At 45.1% G+C, this 18,434-nt stretch overlaps 1 protein-coding gene across 1 annotated transcript in view; it reads right to left on the bottom strand.

The window, feature by feature from the left end:
• KSR1 (kinase suppressor of ras 1) overlaps nucleotides 1–17,849 on the bottom strand; it is a 71,990-nt gene extending 54,141 nt beyond the window's left edge. Inside the window, exon 1 of the mRNA XM_086763050.1 lies at nucleotides 17,588–17,849. Coding sequence (XP_086619176.1) covers nucleotides 17,588–17,842 — 255 coding nt within the window. The 5' untranslated portion in view covers nucleotides 17,843–17,849. The remainder of the gene's footprint in view (nucleotides 1–17,587) is intronic.
• Nucleotides 17,850–18,434: the final 585 nt, after the last annotated feature.

Genomic DNA, 18,434 nt, shown 5'->3' with positions numbered 1-18,434 from the left:
CAGGACCTCTCTGAACATCACTTCCTAAAGTCAAACATCTGCATTATCCATTGAAAAAATGCGTAGTTTGGGTGATGGTAGAGTCCCTTTCCTACTTGCTATTCTTGATTCCTGACTATACTAAGAGTTCATTATCAGACTCAGAAGAAGGTTCAAGCTCTTAAAAAAAGCAGAGAGAGACCTTAAGAATAACTGGACTTTAAAGCATTCCTGTAATTATTTCAGTGGCAGAGATTTTGAAGCTAGGTGTGAACAAATTAAATCTTTATACAAAGAGTGAATATTATTTAGCAGTAGTTATATTATGAGTAGCAGTAGTTGCATGTTATGGGTGCATGGGTGACAGCATCATGCCAGAAATGTATTGCCACATATATATCTGAAAAGGAAGAAAGACAAATAAGAGTTGGTTCTGTGTGCTATGAAGGGGCTGAAAGAGCTGGAGCAGCAAAGCTGATATACAGAGAGGAACAAGGAAGAAGTCAATAGAGGAGGGCCAAGAGCAAGACACAGGCCTTGCAAGATGAAATAGTTCTGAGGGTATGCTATCATTGTCACGACATTATGCCATTTTACTGTGTTACTGGACCCATATGTGATGAGAGAAAAGTGAGTTAGAAGCCATTGTCACATGGTCTTGTAATCTTGGTAACGGTTCTTTGTCCTTGTGCAGTAGTGTGGAGAAGCTGTAAGTTCCAACTTCTGATCTGGCAGCATCTGCCTTTTGAGTGCAGGACACTTTTTGTATAAATCATAAAAGTTTTTTATAGGTTGGAGACCAGCAATGGCAGAATACCTCGAAACAAGACTCTGACAATCATTATACTCCCCTTTAAGCCCAGTTTTAAATATTGTGCAAGATAACTACATCAAATTTTGTACTTAGTTGTGCAACTACAAAGTCTGGACAATTTCTGCATCAGCTTTTATAGATCAGATGCACAGGGTAAGTCAACCCAGGATTTGTTTCTTTACCATGCATATGGCAGAAATAAAATCAGTGTAGTCATTGGCCTGATGTCAGATATGGCCTTCCGTTGTGTATCAAATATCCTTTCTCCATACACTCAGTTGAGATTTGTGCTTCAAAATGAAGGCATATTACTGTCCTCTGCTCTGGATCAGATCACAAACTTCAGCTGAGCTGTATTTCTCTGCCTCAGCACTATGAATCCATCAAGTGAAGCAAGACACCACCAAGAACCTGCAAAACTATTTCTTTAAATTGTACACTGGAAGGAATTTGACAGAATCAAGAAAGACAAGCTCATCTTCAAAAGTACTTAGTAATTTTCCAGTAATGAATGGAACCTGAGTTGCCTCTACAGCCTGCACACTAAGCACTAAAAACACACCCAAGCTTATGCTCATTGCAAATACCAAATAAGCATCATAAATACCTGGAATAAGGTTTCCATAGGTGACAGTTCTGTAACACTGATTATGTATCTTCAAACTGCATTTTACTTCAGAGGTTATGTAAACAACGAATGGAAGACGGTTATTGCAGTAAACTTACAGGTATACTTGGGTGGAGGCAGGCTGGTATCTTCCCATCTGGGACTTTCTCACAAAGAATGTGAGCTGAACTGGAAAAAAAGTAATCTTGCTGAAACAAGCATCCAACAAGTTGAAAGAAGAAAGGATATCTTAGAGCTGTTAAATTTTCACCACCTTAAGGGACAGGTGAAATAAGGCAAAGAAAGAACTCTTCTGTATTCTAAAAATATCCACTTTCTCAGTTTATTCTCCTTTGCTATTTGAGTGTTGTTTTTTTACTACCTTGCCTGTTCAAAAAACAATCACTTTACACCAGCCCGAGTTTGAAGACAGTACAACAGCACTGCTGTTTAAATAGCTGGAGCTTCAAGTGAGGGTCAAGGCCACTCTGTTTAAGGTATTCAACCTTGAAAGGCACTTATAAAAGAACTGAGGCAGCAGAGACTAGAGCTAAATTCAGCTCTTACCCTAGTTTAAACTGCTTCAGCTCCTTTATTTGCAGCACAGTCACATTTGGTTTCTACTATTGTCAAGGAAAGTGGGCTCACAGAACCCGCCATTCGTCTAATGTCAATCGGATAACCCCAAGGAACAGAAGCGGGTTCCTAAGTTAAAGCCAGCCGTACTCTTTGCTACAGATATGTCACTTACGTGATACCTTTAGCAGACTAAGTGTTCCATCAAGTGATACGCCTGTAAATAATTTACCAGCAACCCCATAACACTTGATTAAAACTTACTGAAAGATCTAATTAAATTGTCTCTGAAAGAACAGATAACGATATGACAACTGTGTGAAGGGCAGATGGCAAGTAGAAGCCCATCTGAACATGAGAAAATAATCTAGAAAAAGGTACCTTTATCTGTATTGAGTTGTGGTGATCTCCACTTGTCTGATGCTGACTGTTCGGGAGGTCATTCCTGCATTCTGCCTTTAGGCATCTGAAGTGACAGCAAGAGTACTGGCTGTCCTCACAGTGGCATTTGGGTACCTGTAGAGTAAGTACCTAATCTCTTAGGCAGCCAGGGTAGAAAGTGTTTACTGCATCTTTTAGTCATGAGCAGCAGAGTTAGGAACTGCATGAGTCACAGAAATGGCAGTCTTTTTTCTAAAGGTTGTATAGAGGACTGTTGGCTGCAATCAAGCCGTTAATGAGTACAGCATTTGGTGGCCAATACTATAAAACTTTGCAAGGCCATTAGTTTTAAAGCTGTGTATCTGCTGAACTGTGAAAGACATGTCTTATGGATTAAATAAACATATTATGGATTAAAGAACGTAACAACTACCTTGCTGCAAATCATATGTGCTTTAAGATAAAGGAACACAGCTCACAGCAGATGTTCTCCATGCCTTTCAGCCGCTGAGGAAGAAAAGAGTTCTATTTTCTACCTCACACCTAAGAACAGACATGTACATAAACTTAACATCAGGGAGTTAAATATAAATCTACACGAGCCCCAAAGTTCAAATGCGTATCATGCACTTCAAGGTTTTGCTTGGAAACTAAGCAAAGAACTTACTGAAGAAAATAGAGATTTTTGTACGCTGTAGAATGAAGTACAATTCATAAGAAGGGTATGAACCACACGCATGCTGCCTGTAAGTGAGGTAGACTCAAAAATAAGGCATTTATTTTCTATCAGCTGAAGGGCAGCCCAGTGTAGAACCAAGGCTCATCTTTTAAAGATGCGCCTCTCTTCTGCTCATGTCTGAATGAGCTTCACTGCTTAGGTCTCTCAGCTGCCATTAAAGAGGAGTGATGTTATAATCCTCATAAATACAGCCTGTAGCATTTTACAGACTATTGCAAACCACACTACTGGTATGTCACAATGCGGCCCTCAATCCTATTCTACAAATAGGTCAAACCTGGACAGCCAGGCAGCAGCACGCATGCTGTGGAGTTTCAAAAGAGATAAATACCCTGCCCTAGAAGTTATGCTTATTTCTGGCTGGGATAATTTGATACACACCTCCAGGCTACATCCCTGTCACTGGGCACCATAAAACCCAGCTGATTCTTTTAAGTAGCAGAACAAAGTTATGGTAAACATAGGGATTGGGCTGAGTGCAGAAAGTTGAGTGGAAACTGCTCCAATATAATCCTTACTACTTTTTTAAAAGTTAGCAATGCAGACACCTAGAAGAATAGCTCTTGCCCATATAAGCCCATATTAAGGATGCAACACCCAAAATAAATGATCCTTTCCTCATACAGAGTTCATGCCAGCCCTCAGCCACAAATGCATACTTATAGCCCAGTTCACCAGCACCTGGAAACAAGTTTATTTTGAGGATACATTGCTAACTACCTTCCACCTTCCCCACAAGCAAAGGCATAAACAAAAATAGAAATGAAAGCAACATTAGAAAATATTAAAGTCAAAATCTGGCAGGTATCCAACCACACCATTTCTAGACAGATTTGGAAGACAGCTCTTTAAATGGACAACAGTCATTAAGGAAAGAGATTTTTCCAGTCATTCACTGGGGAGTTAGCTGCTGCATGTGCAACTGCAATGGTAGGGGCACTGGGATCCCCAAATTACCAGAGATCAAACAGGAAATGCTTCCGGGTCAGACCCTTAGCTAAAGCAAGTAGGTTCTATTTCACATTAATCTACGTTAAATCCTTACATGAAAAGGATTTGAACCCTCTTGAGAGAAGGTGTGTGTTGTATCACCAGTGTGATGGGTGAAGGAGGAGTGCTCTGACAGTATTGAGTGCCATTGTTCTCATTTTACAAAAAAATCTTCCTGTACCCAGCAATTCCCCAAGTGACTTGGAAAGCTCATGAGAACAGAACCATCCCTCCTGGGCGGGGACACTAACCACTGGATCAGCCTACTTCTTTCTGCCCATCTCTCACTCAGGCTCAGATTTTAAGCTGTGAAATGTCTCCTCATTTTTTTTTCAACCTCAGAAGAAAACAGACAACAGTAACTCTCCCACTAGTTGCAGAAATGAAGGTTCAGCTTAGTCTGAGCTTCTCTATCCCAGTTGGGGCAAGAGAATCTATTACTCAAAGACAGGCTTTCAAAGTAACTAAATGTGATTCTGGTGCAGCTACATGAGATCAAAAGAAAGCCGTGCAGTGTCATCCACACTGATCTCACAGAAGCTGTAATCTATTTGCAGTCAGTTACACTGGGATTGGGTGCGTGCCGGATTTTTGTTAAGGGGGAAATTGTTAGATTATCCCAGACTTTGAAAATAAACACTGCAAAACTCAACCCTCTCCTCGGTGGTTCTCACAACTGCTGCTGTGGAGGTTAACTTGTAAAGTACCTTTCCCAGAATGCCTATCATTTAAGGCAGGAAGGTCATGCACTTTAGAAAATCTTATCCTTAGACATCTTGGCATCTATCTGCACAGCAGCATGGAAACCATACTACACTCTCCCATAAAGAGAAGGCACTTTGGATTACTTTATATGCCCATATTGCAAAAAAAAAAAGAGGTGGTACCAGGACTTCCTAGAGGAAAAACTCTCAAAATAATTTTTCCCAAAGAAATGAGCCTTTCTTACTGATAAATGTTGAAATCTCTCACCATTCAGGGTGGGTCTCCAATTGTCCCCTTGTCCTTTGCCTCCAAGTCTGAGGCCAGTTAAATCTCAGAGCCACAGCTACTTGCATTAAGGGGCTAAAGGCTCAGCATTTACAAGAACTCTAAAGAATTCTAGCAATGCGGAGACTTGCGGTGCTTGCCGATACTGTTCCCACACCACAGAGGCTTTGTCAAGGAAGCTGACAAAGACCATGCTGCTAACTCACTCTGCAAAATACAGTTTGAATGTGGAGAGTTTATTCTTTGCAGTATAAAGGGGCCATGCCTGGTATGGCAGAGACCTCACACCAGGCTCCTCTTGTCAGGAATACAGGAAGACAGAAAGGCTGAGCCAGCCCATTTGTGTAGAGGATCCGTGAGGAGTGACGGGGAGGGGCAGGGATCCCATGCGTTGCCTTATGCGTTTCCCTTTCCCCCTGCCCCTTGGTTTTACAGCTGCAGGAAAGATCAAGCCAAAATTGCTGAGTCAGGCTATCGCTGTGGGGCCTCAGAAAGACTTAAGTGAGAGGCGAAAGCCTTGTGATAAGGCAGGGAGCTGAGGAGCTGGGAAGACACTGCCGGGTAGGGTCAGGGAGTACAATGCACCACTGCAGGCACAGGCAGGATTCGCTAGGCTCAAGGTAGGTAGAGGAGCCCTGCCTGGGAAAGATTGAGAACCAGAAGCATTTTGCGTTAAAAGAACTGGAAAGAGGATGCTGGTTAACCCTAGAAAAAGGATTTAGCTAGTCCTGGCTAAGTTAGCAAAACAAAGGCAGCCAGAAACGAGCACGGGTGCTTCTGTGAGCTCCCCAGCAGCCTGCTAAAACCTCTCCTGACATACAGCAGTAGTCTAACAATGAGAAGGATGCCCCAAAACACACCTCAGGCAGTTAGGTGGCCTCTGTTGCCACAGAGTCCAGGCTCCCACATCCTGAGCACTTCCAGTCTATCTAGAAAGGGGTCTGCCTTTAGCCCCACACAGAACAGCCAGCATTCTGGTCAGAACTTCAGCTGCCTTAATCAGATGTTGAAGTCAGTGAGGTGATGGGTTAAAAAAAAAAAACAAACACCAACCAAACAAACAAAAAAAAACCCAACCCTGGCCTCTGGAGCTAGACAGGTAACACACATTTTACATCCCTTCTCTTCCCAAAGACCTGTACATCAGCAGTGTGTTAACTGTGAAATCTCTGGGCAAAAGCATCTGCAACAGTGTGTGGTCAGCACGTTTCAGAGCTCAATTCCTGCATTGAATCGAATGCCACCACAGATGGATGCTTCCTTTCCTCAGTCTTCCTCACCCCCCCTTCCAAACAGCTTCTAGTTGCTCCACTGCATCACAAAGTTGACTACCACAGCAAGGATCAAAGCAATTTCTGTGTGCGGCTTTAAGAAGGAATATCTTGTATCGTAGTTGTCAGGTCTGCGTACTCTCACTGTGCTGCCACGAAAAACTGAATGCCTTGAAGCCAGATGTTAAGTCTCTCTCAACTCACCCTTCTTGGCACAACAGTTTGAAAGGACGCTGAAAAAATCTTAGTGAAACGCTACAGGCAGGATCTGCCCCTTCCTTCAGGAACACAGCAAAGGCAGTTCAGCTCTCCTACAGCGAGGAGCTGCAAGGAGCGCTCTGACACTGCCCGGGACTCCAGCGGAGAGCAGTGCTGCATCCCAGCCGCGCTGCTGCTGCCAAAGCACTCATTTCCCACTCCAATGAAGGGGTAGACGCTACTACCTTCAGTCTCAAATCTTATGTTGCAAGGTGTCCATTAACTTCAAAGCTCTTTAGCTCAGACCACAAACTAGTTATTCTTGGCAACTGAGGCAATTTGAATAACACAGCAGAAAAAAAATAAGGGAAGAACACATTAGTGGAATTGGAGCATGCTGTGGCAGCAGAATGGTGGTGTAGATTTAGTTTCCATAAGAATCAAACCTAAATGTTAGTGTCATCCTAGCAGAAGTATTCAGCTAGCTCTTGCTAAGTTAGGTATGCCTTCAGTTATAGACTGGCAGATTATAACTAGTAAGGCCCATTTAATTAGATGCAAATAGGTAATTACTGCTACAGAGGTGCCTTCAACATCACTACAAAAAACATCTTCCCCAAAAGTAGGACTGTATTTCCTACAAATGCGGTCTCACCACAAATCCAGCCAGTGCTTCAGTGCAGTAGCTAAAGACCTGGGCTTACAGCAGCTCTCCTTTCTCCCTCCAAACCTTAGTTTCCACAGACTCCACTCCAGTCACTAGCCATGACTGCAAATGGCTCAGGAATTCAGGGCGCATCGAGAACCTTTGCCTCATTATACCCATACAAAAAGCCACCAATACAACAGTGCTTAAATCAGGCCTCTAGCAGTCAGCTAGTGGTTCTACAAATATTATGCTTGACCCACAAAGCAAGACCAAATCAGTTTTAACACACAATATCCTGGCTTAACACAAATAGGGTTGACAAGCCCTTTGATATCTACTCCAGGGTTTCTCCCAGCTTATTTGTGTGAGCAAATGCTAAAAATCTTTGGTGTTTGTGCTCACCTTGGCTTACTTCAACACTATGACTTCCTTCCTCTTCCAGAGTGCTTACAGACACCTTTGTGTTTCAAAGGAAAAAGAAAAAAAAATGAAACCTTTTTCTTTTTTTCCCAAAGGGAGCAGGTTGAAAGCCTATGCAAATCTCCCCAAATGGATCAGTTTCCTGATAACAATACCTGTGTATTTTAGTCAGTTGTTTCCTTAAAACAAGGCAGAATAGACAAGAGCATAGCTTCCAGAATCCTCTAAAATGAGGGGAAAAAAATACTGCATCTGATCTGAACCTGCACTATGAGAGTCTGATATTAATAGCTGGTGCTGGTCTGAGGCACTCAGAACTGTCTCTGTAGAAATTGTGGGAAAGTTAAAGTTAAAAGTCTTCATAAGAAATGTTTTACTTTCTGGAAAGTTTCAGTTTTGGTCAGAAAGACAAAAAGGCCTGTAAACTGAAATGTTTTGCTTTGCAGACAAAGAACAGTTTTTAAGAGGGAGATGTCTAAAGTCAGGAAGCTTTAAGCAACAAAAGCTTACTACTTCTGCTTATTTCAGTGGAGCTATGCAACTGTATCCTAAAGCAGGATTTCGTCCTCTACATTTAGTCCTAAATTTAGAGGATTAAATTCTATACATTTAAGCCCTAAATAAAGTCCTTTAGCTTACTCTAAAGGTAAAAAGAAGAAAACACTGCTCTGGAAAATGAAAACTGCTGCTAGAAAATTCTCCATGCTTTAAGAATGGGTAGGGAAACAAGCGTGGCGAGGTTCTAGAGCACTGTAAGGCAGCCTAACACACATCTTCCAGTAACTGTACTTACCCACAGATCCATTTATCCTCCCCTAATATTTTTTAGTGGTGACGTCTGGTTGAAGTTCTCAATCTATAAAACATATTAATTATTTCTTCTTTCCAGTTTATTCAGCATCATTAACAACTAAAAATAAAACCTCACACTTGAATCTGCAAGCCTCAACAATGCCACGCACACAGCAGCAGTGAGAAGCTCAAGACTTCCTTTCTAAATTTAGATTGCTTCAAACAGAAGTGAAAGTTCTTTGATAAATCAACAAACCCATGCTTTGGCTCTGCCCAGAGTAGAACTGGGCAGGAAAGCGCTTGCCTGCACTCTTAAACTTATTTGCAAAAAGGCTTTTGGAGATCTTCAGGGATGCAGACCCCAGGCTCCTGGCTGCATTCTGAAAACTGTGGCTGGCTACCTGTTTCAGCAGCGTCAGCTCAGACCAGATCAGAGCCTGGATCTGCTGCATCCCAGCAAGATTCCTCAGTGTCACGTTAATCATTGCTCTAATATGGATCTCACAGCTTCTGCTATTAGAGCTCTTCCATTTGGGCTAACTAGTAGTCATCATATCAGAGGCACTCTGTAGCCCCTGATCAAAGCATGATTCATTTTTCTACTGATTAAGTGTCCTGTGATTCTTTTCTGCTTCACCAAGATGCACACAGTGCAAATTAGATTTTCTTTCTAGGCAGAAAAGAAATGACACAGATCTGGCCTCTGTTCATTTTAAAATACATTCCTGAGAGAAAAGCCAGCTACATTTTAACTTCAAATCCTAATTGAAAAGTACCAAAAGTAGGATGGAGGCAGTGGGTCCAATTCTGCCTGCAGAACCCTGAAAGCAGACAGGGAATGGCTGATGTGCATGAAGCAGCTTCATTGCAACTGTTGCCCGAGTTATACCAGCAAATATCATCTGCAGATGATACTTGCAATTCCGTTTACACTGACATTAAAAGAGTAACTACTGTTCAGCTGCCTTCTGGACAGTCACTGCCCTAACTTAGGGCAAGCCAGCGTTTCCCTGTAGACACATTCAAACACAGCATAGCGCCAGTGCTGAGTCTCAGCAGACTTGGGGTTATTCCTTTAAAACACAGAGCATCAAGATAGATTCTCCCTAATGAAATGTAAAACTAGGACATCCTGGTCAGTGGCTTGTTTTGCACGGTGATGGGCAAGCACTCTGTCTAAGGGGAGTGTCCAGAAGACAATACACTCAGAGAAAAAAATTCAAGGCAGTGACAAGCAGTCACCAATCTTATTCTTAGACAGAGGATGCCACAGGCCTGCAACAGAGTTCAGCCCCAGTCCTCAACACTGTCCCTCCAACCACCTTCCCAAGGACAACCAGAAAAAACACGAGACTCCTTGTTTCCTCCTTTTAGGAAAATCACTGCTAAAAAAAAAAAAAACACAACAGGAAGCTGTCTCTTTTTTTCCTCTCATTCATTAAAGCATGGAAAGTATATTTTGAGTCACAGCCACTTAAGCACACATTCTGCACGCACCATCTGTTACATGTCACATACACCCCCTTCTCCAAATCACTTTTGGCTGACCAAGAGAGTTGCTAGTCAAGCTACAAAATTCACAGCCCATATTTAGGGGGGAAGTTCTATTGAAAAGCTAGCTGCTTTTACCTGCCCATTGTGGCTTCACCTTGTAGGAAAAAAAGTAATTTTAAGTATTTTGAATGATGTCCTGAATAACACCTGAAAAGGCTCAAACAGAGCCAAAGCAAGTAAATATTCTTTGAGTTCTTTTTTAGTCTTTTCCACACTAACACTAGTATCTTTCTGCTATCATGCGCTTTGCCCACTATGCCAAATATCACAGTCCCTCTGCTAGGCTTAACTTGTACACTTCTGCAGCCAGCTGCAAGCTCTAGAATCCCTTCCCTTGATCTGCTTTAAAAAAAAAAAAAAAGAAAAAAAAAACAACAAACCACCCAACAAAAACCACTCACTTCTTGGACACAAAAACACTAGCCAGCTCCTTGTCTCCTGTGCACTTGCATAACCACATTGATTTCAACAGCAATTGCAGCATCACAGTATAGGCCAAGTTACTAGTCGAGCAGTCTGGAGCTCAAGTGCCTAAGTCCAATGAGATCTGCATCTTCCATCTGCCTACAGCCCCAATAGCTCAGACTTAAGATACATACGCTCACTTAGGGAAAGATGAACAAAAGACATCTATTACCAGACCGGGTTGTGATACACACATGCCCAGAGAGATCAGGGGAGAAGCTAAGGTTTGAGTTTCCACCTCAGGAACGCTCCAGGGTTCAGTTTAAACAGCTCATGCAAAAAGCAGGTTTACAACGTAGTCAGTGAGCTTAGTCACGGAACTGGTGACTGTCAACTCGCACAGGTTCAAGTGAACACCACAGCTGCACTAATGACTACTTCATGCTCCCTGGAGCGTGCCCAGCGGGAGTCCAGCTGGGCTGGGACACGCTTCTGGGATCAGTAGGTGGCACAGGACTCTGCACAGCTCTGGCTTAAGGCAAAGGACGTATCTGACCATCAGTATGCTTTGGTGGTTCTCAGTTGTCTTCCCACCTTATCAGCAATACAGAGTTTCTCTAGTTCAACTTGGGACTGATCCCGTCGTAGATTCTGGGGGCATGGACTACAGCCCACCACCTGCCCTCACCTGAGCTATGCCAATAAGGAATAGCTGCAGTCCAAACCAAGCCAGATTGCCAAACTGTTTGCTAATCATGTTGAGCTAGTCTTTGACTAGGTTCAGACTCCCACCAAGAAGCTGGAGTGCTCATGACACTTCTCCGCACAACCACTCACAAGTTACGTCTTGGAAGAACTACCCATTTCTTTTGGGACAAGTGTGTTTCCACATTCAAAGAGCCTCTCTTCCCCCGTTTGCTAGCTGTGGCAACTCTGTGCTGCTGGTAGCATCGGCTGTGTGGGATTACTCCACAGGAGTGAGAAACGAGCAGGGAGAGAAATCTCCAAGAGTTGTCTGAGTCAGTATCTCGGGTGGTGTCACCTGTACATCATTCTATGCCTTCCACCACAGCAGTAATCTAGCCAATACATTCTCCAACCCCCAAACCAGTAAGAGAGAGCCAGACTTGCTTTCCTTACAATTTTCCTTTTAGTAAAAAAATAAAAGATTTCCCTATGGGCTGAAAAGAAGGATAAGAAATCTTGGCCTTAAAGGAAATGTGAGGGTTTCTCCCTCAAGCATCTGAAAGATTACATGGTCTGTCCTAGAAATACCATTTTAAGCATAACTATTCCCTAAGTAATTTGGTGTGTAAACATGACTTCTGGCCTTAAGTGTTCCTATTTATGAACAGAAACAGGTGATGAATTTGTGTACCACCACGCTGACTCATAGCTGTAAGTTTCTCACTAGTATGCAGCTGTAACACTAATTGGGGCTTTCCTTGTGTAAAATGCAGTTAACAGCTAGCATTTGAACTGGAGTAGCAGAACGAGTTCTGCCCAGGTGGTATCTGTGCAAGCTTGGTTACATCCATGAGTTTAGCTAGATATAGCCGAGGTTCAGGTCAGGCTGCTTCACTGATTAGATCAATTCTGAACATGCAATAGACAGAAATAATGTGCAGAGACTGAGGCTTGTCTGGCACGACACACTTTGGGTTCCTGTTAGTGTGTGTAGGCACGTATGTAAAGAGCTCTGAACTCCAGGCTCTGCTGAACTTCTTTATTGGAGTTTAGTTGCTGAAAAGGGTCTCCAAGCTGACCCTGCATGAAGATGAGCAGGAATAATTCTGTTGTAATATAATCCAGTGACCACATAAGCAGTCTTAGGGAGACAAAGGCAGCACAGAGCCTTACTCTGATACTTCCTTTCTTGCTTCCCAATCAGTGCACCGCAGAATCCAGCACAAGGTGAGAAGCACATACAGACCTTGACAGAAAAGTGGAGAGAGGCCTCTGCCATATATTCATCTTGATGATAACCTACTCATCAGAGCTTGCCCTGGAAACTCCAGGTAAGTTAAAGCACTGCTGCTGACTTTTTGTGTAAACATTTATACAAAAACAATGGTAGGAGATGAGCTAAATTCCACTACGATGTGCAAATTTTGTTCACATACAGAGACACACTGTCACAAAGAAAAGATCTCTACAGACTTGATAATACTATATGGTTCTCCCTCCTTTCAAGTCAAACTATCTCTGTTGAAGCCTATCTTATACAAACAAGTGCACAAATTTAGGGAAAAACAGAGTCCTACAAAAAAAAAAAAGACAACTTGGAGAAAACAAGCGTGTTGCATATATGCAAAAAGTAAGATGAAGTAAGAGACCTTATTCTTCTCTTACATAAGACCTGCTGGAAAAGAAAGTCTTTTCAGCTGAACAAGGTTCATAAACATGTGGCTACAGGTTGCAGTTTGGCTTGAAAAATTCACTACTCCCACTACTTCCAACTTACAAACACACGGTCCTTCCGTTCCTGATGTGTACCACATGCCCAACTTCCAGTCTGCAAGTTTAGACGATTACAATTCCTCTTCCCCTCATGCCTCCCCCCATTTTCAAAGCGTTTGCTTCTGCTTAGAGATTGCTTGGTAAGAGATAAGCGTTTACTAGCCAAATTGCCAAATGAATTGAGATAATACCAAAGCAAGTTCAAACATATTTAATCCACAGGTATCATTTAGCCAATATGAAAGACCGATTTGTGAAGTAGTAGACTTACTGTGACACAGCTGGAGTCAGGCTTTCTGGTTTGGTATTATATTTTCTGGAGGTGCTGAACAGAAGACATTCTTGAGGAAGAGGCCAAAGTGATTGTTGATACAGGGCCAAGAGTGTCTCTATCACAGACATAGTCCAGCCAAAGAGAAATTAGGACAGTTTTTCTTAAAAGAGCAGGCAGATCTTAGCAATGCGTGCTACGGCCCCACCCTGACACTCCCACCATAACCAGTTTGGAGGCAGCTTCCATGCCAGAAATGCTGTAGTTGGCTCTTATGATGTAAGAGCCAAGGTAGAAAGAAAATACATCTGCAATCTAAATACACTCTAGGTCCCGGTTCAGCCTGGTCCTGCCTCATCTTTGCTGCAGTTAAAAGGGGGAGTGAGAAGTGTCCCACTCCCTCTGGTAATTCACACAGTTTATCAAACCAGTTATGCTGTTTCCAGCAGAAGAGATTGAGAAAACATAGGAAACTTGCCTGCAGCCAGCACATTGGACTGTATTCTCCTTCTCATCTCCAACAGACTGCCTTGAGCTGAAGCGTTAGAAGTTTCATGTGCTTCACTACGGATGTCAAGAGTAGTTCCATTATCACCTTCCTAGCCAGAGAAATGAATCCAGAAAGATACTGCTTTTGCAAAGAAATAAGGCTAAAAATAATATGCTTCTAACTTTGCAAAACCAATTTAAGAGTTGTGCAAGGGATCAGTGTAGGGACAGAGTTGTTTCTTTCCAAGGATGCTTGAAACAACATTGGATGCTCACCACATGGCAAGACCTTTTTCGTCTCTTACGCATGGGTTAAAATTACCATTATTTTCCATTTCAGTTTTGTAGTTGACTTGAGAAGTGAGTAAACCTGCTAGGACAGAACTGAAAGCAAGCCATATACCAAAGTGCTGGGTAAAAAGAAAAGCACTCAAGCACTTATTTGGCAGAATATATAAAATTAAAAAAAAAAATACAAGACCTTGTGGCATCAGAGAACCTACTCTGCTAATAACCAAACTAACACAATCTACTTTCCACTACAGGGAAACTCCCTGCCCTTCTAAGAAACGGCCTTCCTACATGTGAAACAGGGTCAGCTCATGTAACACATCTACACTCAACCCATTATTTGCAAGCAATTCCCATAGCCCTTTCCTTCCCCTCCTTCTTTCTGCATTACAGAAAGTTCTCCCTGCACTTACTTGACCTATCCTGAGTGCTTATCTTTACCTGTCAAGGTCCCAGTTTGAAATCCTTATCTACCATGTGCTTTATTTTGAGAAGACCTTATACACAAGAGGAATGAGGAAACACTTAAAGTACCTCAGTAAATTGGGAGGGACATTAAGCATGCACCCAAATACCTTTAGTTAGGTTGATGTTCTTGACTTTGACACACACACATGCTATGAATCATGTGGCATACATGACAGCTATCTGAACTGTGAACAGGCACAGAGGGAAGCGGTGCCAAAAGGACCAAGCCAGTACGTCTAGTGTAAAAAACAAAACAACACAAGCATTTAGATGAATTTGCACTGGTGTTTTAGGCTATTGATTTCATTCACATTCCAACTACTTTCAGAACTTTACTTCAGGGCTGTGCTAACCTTGGGATTAGAAATGGCAATGAGCATGCACTGCTGTCCGACCTGTGCTGGTACGGAGTTTACACAGCCACGTCCACCTGACGGCATTCACCCCATGCACGGGTGGTCTGAATGCCTGCGGTTCACTGATACAAAAGATTGTGTTCAAGGAGATATCCCCTCGCCTGTTAAGTTTGTGGTTTTGACACAAAGACTAGACATGACGAAACTTTCAGAGATGTATATGCTATATATAAATCTTATTATGGAAGCTTCTCTGCCTTTTCGTCCCTTTGAATAAAAACAAAAAGTGAAATCCATAAACTGATTTTTGACTTAGTATATGGGACTCTTCAAATCATACACGTGCAACCTCGCATTTGGCATCAAGAGCTACTTCTTCAACTTCCAGAGTCAAGTCCCTTCCCTTTCTAAACTAGTACTTCCTGCTCCCAGTTTGCTGCTTTTATCTATCCCGTTTTATCACTTCCTTGTGGCTTTGCTACAGTTTACACAGTTAAACTGCTACACAGTTTTACTTCAGTTATACTGATGCAGCTAAGTTTTCCTAATTCTTTGTCCATGAAAAAGCTTCTGCACAAGAACAGACGACACGTGTAGATTCAAATCCAAAGTAGAGATGAGGCTTTCAGGCCCAGCAACCGTACCACTAGTAGCCACTAACCACGATCCACAGAGCCATTTGGTGACTCATCAAAGCCACCCAGAGAACCACAGCAGGCCCTGGAGATCTCCAAGCTCCTAGCTTCTGGTTGAACTACTGACTCTTGAGGAGTTGCCTACAGAGCTGCGCACCGCAGTCAAACCATCAGTAACGCTGGCTCTCTGCAGTATCAGAGCACCTGTCTCTGCTGATGTGATCTGAGAGGCAAATGTGTTTGACCACAGACGCATTTCTGACACGTTAATCAAGGCACAGTAATTACACCCCGTAATGCCGGAGGCAGCCCACCTGTACTCGAGACACCGCTGCAGCCCACCACACGCCGGTGCACCACGGGAAATTACAACTTCGGAAAGCAAACACAGACCCTCATCTCCTACAGTCTGGTTCTGCTCTGCCTCTGTAGACAAACCCACTGCAGACTGGCACAGAGCATTAAGCACAAGACTCGGGCAATGCTTGACAACCTGGATTTTGGTACAGGCACTGAACAGAGCAAAGGGCACAGAGTTTATATCCATGCCCCTTGCTTCACTTGTTGGCAGAGATCCAGTACTTGGTTGGATTCCCAGAGAAGTCATATACTGGACCGTGCATCAACGAGAATTTTTTCAGCTAAGATTTTTTTCTGATCATAAATTTTATGATCATCAGTGAATGCAGCACCCATTTGTTTAAGCAAATGCTTAGGAGGAATGCATGCACACACTCGACAGCTATCACTAGGAACAGCTTCTGTTGCTTTAAGAAGAACCTGAAGATGATAGCAGGCCTTTATCCTTTGTGAATAAAGGTTTCCTTTTAGAACAGGTCCACCAGCAAAATACCGATGCTCATTTTCCGAAATGATGCCGATTGACATTGTTTGAGCATTAAGAAGGCCATCAGTATGGTTGCCAAAAGCCTACACAAATATTGTTTTATAAAGAATAGCTTTTTGAACACTATTTGGAGGTGGCACAAGGGAAAAAAAAAGTGCTACAAATTTGAAAAAAACAAACAAAACAAAACACCCTAGAGAACAAAACAAACAAACAAAACCACAAAAAAAGGCAGAGGAAGAAAAAGGAAGAACGATAGACTCCCAAGAGGTTGCGCTGAAAGCAACCTACCACCTATTGTTTTCACAATTTTTTCCCAACCTTCATTTTCCTGGGATGGATTTTGCAGCGTATACGTTTGTTACAGTCACACTGTTGTAACGATCTTTCTTCCTAAAGGCCCGATGCTCCACAGCCTCCAGTATCAGGCTAGAGAAAAGGAGCATCAACCGCTACATGAAACTTCTGTCAATTAAGGGTTGTTTAGAGCAACACTACCTGCACATAAGGTAAAAGGAAATGTTATTTAAGTATCTAAAGGTCAAACGAACTCAGCAAAAATAAATGCACCTTCCTTTTCTAAGTACTTAGAACACTGATGTACAGATTCAGCCCTTCTTTGAAAGCATCACAGCAGCACATGTTTTGTGCTTAAAGAGTTTCATATAATCTTTCTAAACAGCAAAGCATCTCTCCAGTCGGGACTGTGATGCTGTTTGTCAGCCACACCAAGGGAGCGAAAAGGAGGATCAGATTAGATCAGTGAAACTGAGCCAGGGACAGAGACAGGCCTGGAGAAAAGGGCAGGAACCATCAGAAGCAAACAGCAAAGACCCGAGGGAAAGCGTGACCCTGTCCAGCTTCGCAGGACACACGATGTGGCGACTCCTCTTCTGCCAGGGAGCCCGAGGCTGGTCCCCACCTCCCATCGCATCTACCTCCACCGTGACACCAGCAGCCCGGCTACAGGCCGCGCAGCGGGGCGGGGGGCGGCGGAGCACGACCACACCCACAACACGCAGCTCCCCCTCCCCGCCACCCGCCTGACAGCCCGCGGGCCTGCCCCGCCGGTGCCCCGCACCTGTCCTCCCCCGGCCGCGCCTCTCCTTGAGCACCGCGCTCCGCCGATCCGGCGGCAGAGGGCCCTGCCACGGCCAGTCTGGCCCCGCAGCTGGGGCGGGGAGGGGGCCGGGCCCCTACTGACAGGGCTGCGGCGGGGCTGGGGGCCCTTCCCTCCCACAGCCCCCTCCGCCCGGGAGTGCCCCCCCACCACGGCCCAGGCACCGGTGAGGCTGCGCGACCCCCGGTGCTGAAGGGAAAGGGTGCCGGGGAAGGGGGCAGGCCCCGGCCCCCGGCTGTGAGGCGCAGGGAGCGGGGCTCCCTCCGCGGCTACAGACCCCCGTACCTCCAGGGTGCGGATCTCCTGCTGGGTGAGGTCGTTGGACGCGGCGCACTTAGTGCGGAGCCCGCGCAGGTTGGAGAGCGAGATGTCGATGAGGTTCTGCAGCAGCCCGCACTGGTGCAGCGTGCTCCGCACGGCCGGCAAGCTCCGCGCCGCCGCGCCCGCCCGGGGCCCCGCGCGGCCGGCCGCCGCCTCGCCGCCGCTCCGCTCCTTCCTCTCCAGCATGCCGGCGGCTCGCAGGGCAGCCGCTCTATCCATTCCTCGGCATCGGGGAGGCCGGGGAGGAGAGGCGGTGGCGGTGGCGGCGGCGGCGGGGGCAGCGACAGGGAGGGAGGGCGGGCAGCCGGCGGCTCGCTCCGCCCCGCCTCTCGTCTCCTCGCCGGGCAATTACCGCGTATTAACATGCACGGCGGCGAGGCAGCGCGGGCGCGGCCGGCTGGCGGCTGCTCCGCGAGGGGGCGCGGCGGGCGCTCCGCCTCAGCCCCTCAGCGCCCGCCTCAGCCCCACAGTTCCCGCCTCAGCCCCTCAGCGCCCGCCTCAGCGCCCGCCTCAGCCTCTCTGCTGCCGCCTCAGCGCCTCCCTTCAGCCTCTCGCCGCCCGCTCGGCCCGCCCCAGCCTTCCCGCAGGTACGTCGGGACGGGTGTCTCGCCTAGAGGAGCTCATGGCGCCGGCCCACTGAAGGAAGAAGGGTCAGCGGCAGCGCTGGGCCTGGCCGAGGCCACAGGAGGTGCGAGGGCCCGGCTGGCGGGTGCGGGCTGCAGCCAGGCCTCTCGCGTGTCTTGGCGCTGGATGCGCAACACGATGAGACGAGCCCGTCTGTGTGTCCGCAGACAGTAAATGCCATGAGGAC

This window comes from Chlamydotis macqueenii, chromosome 19 (genome assembly GCF_036417535.1).
Source record: "Chlamydotis macqueenii isolate bChlMac1 chromosome 19, bChlMac1.mat, whole genome shotgun sequence".
Lineage (NCBI taxonomy): Eukaryota > Metazoa > Chordata > Aves > Otidiformes > Otididae > Chlamydotis > Chlamydotis macqueenii.
Note: the sequence above shows the minus strand (reverse complement) of the source record. Positions and strands in the feature narration are given on the sequence as shown.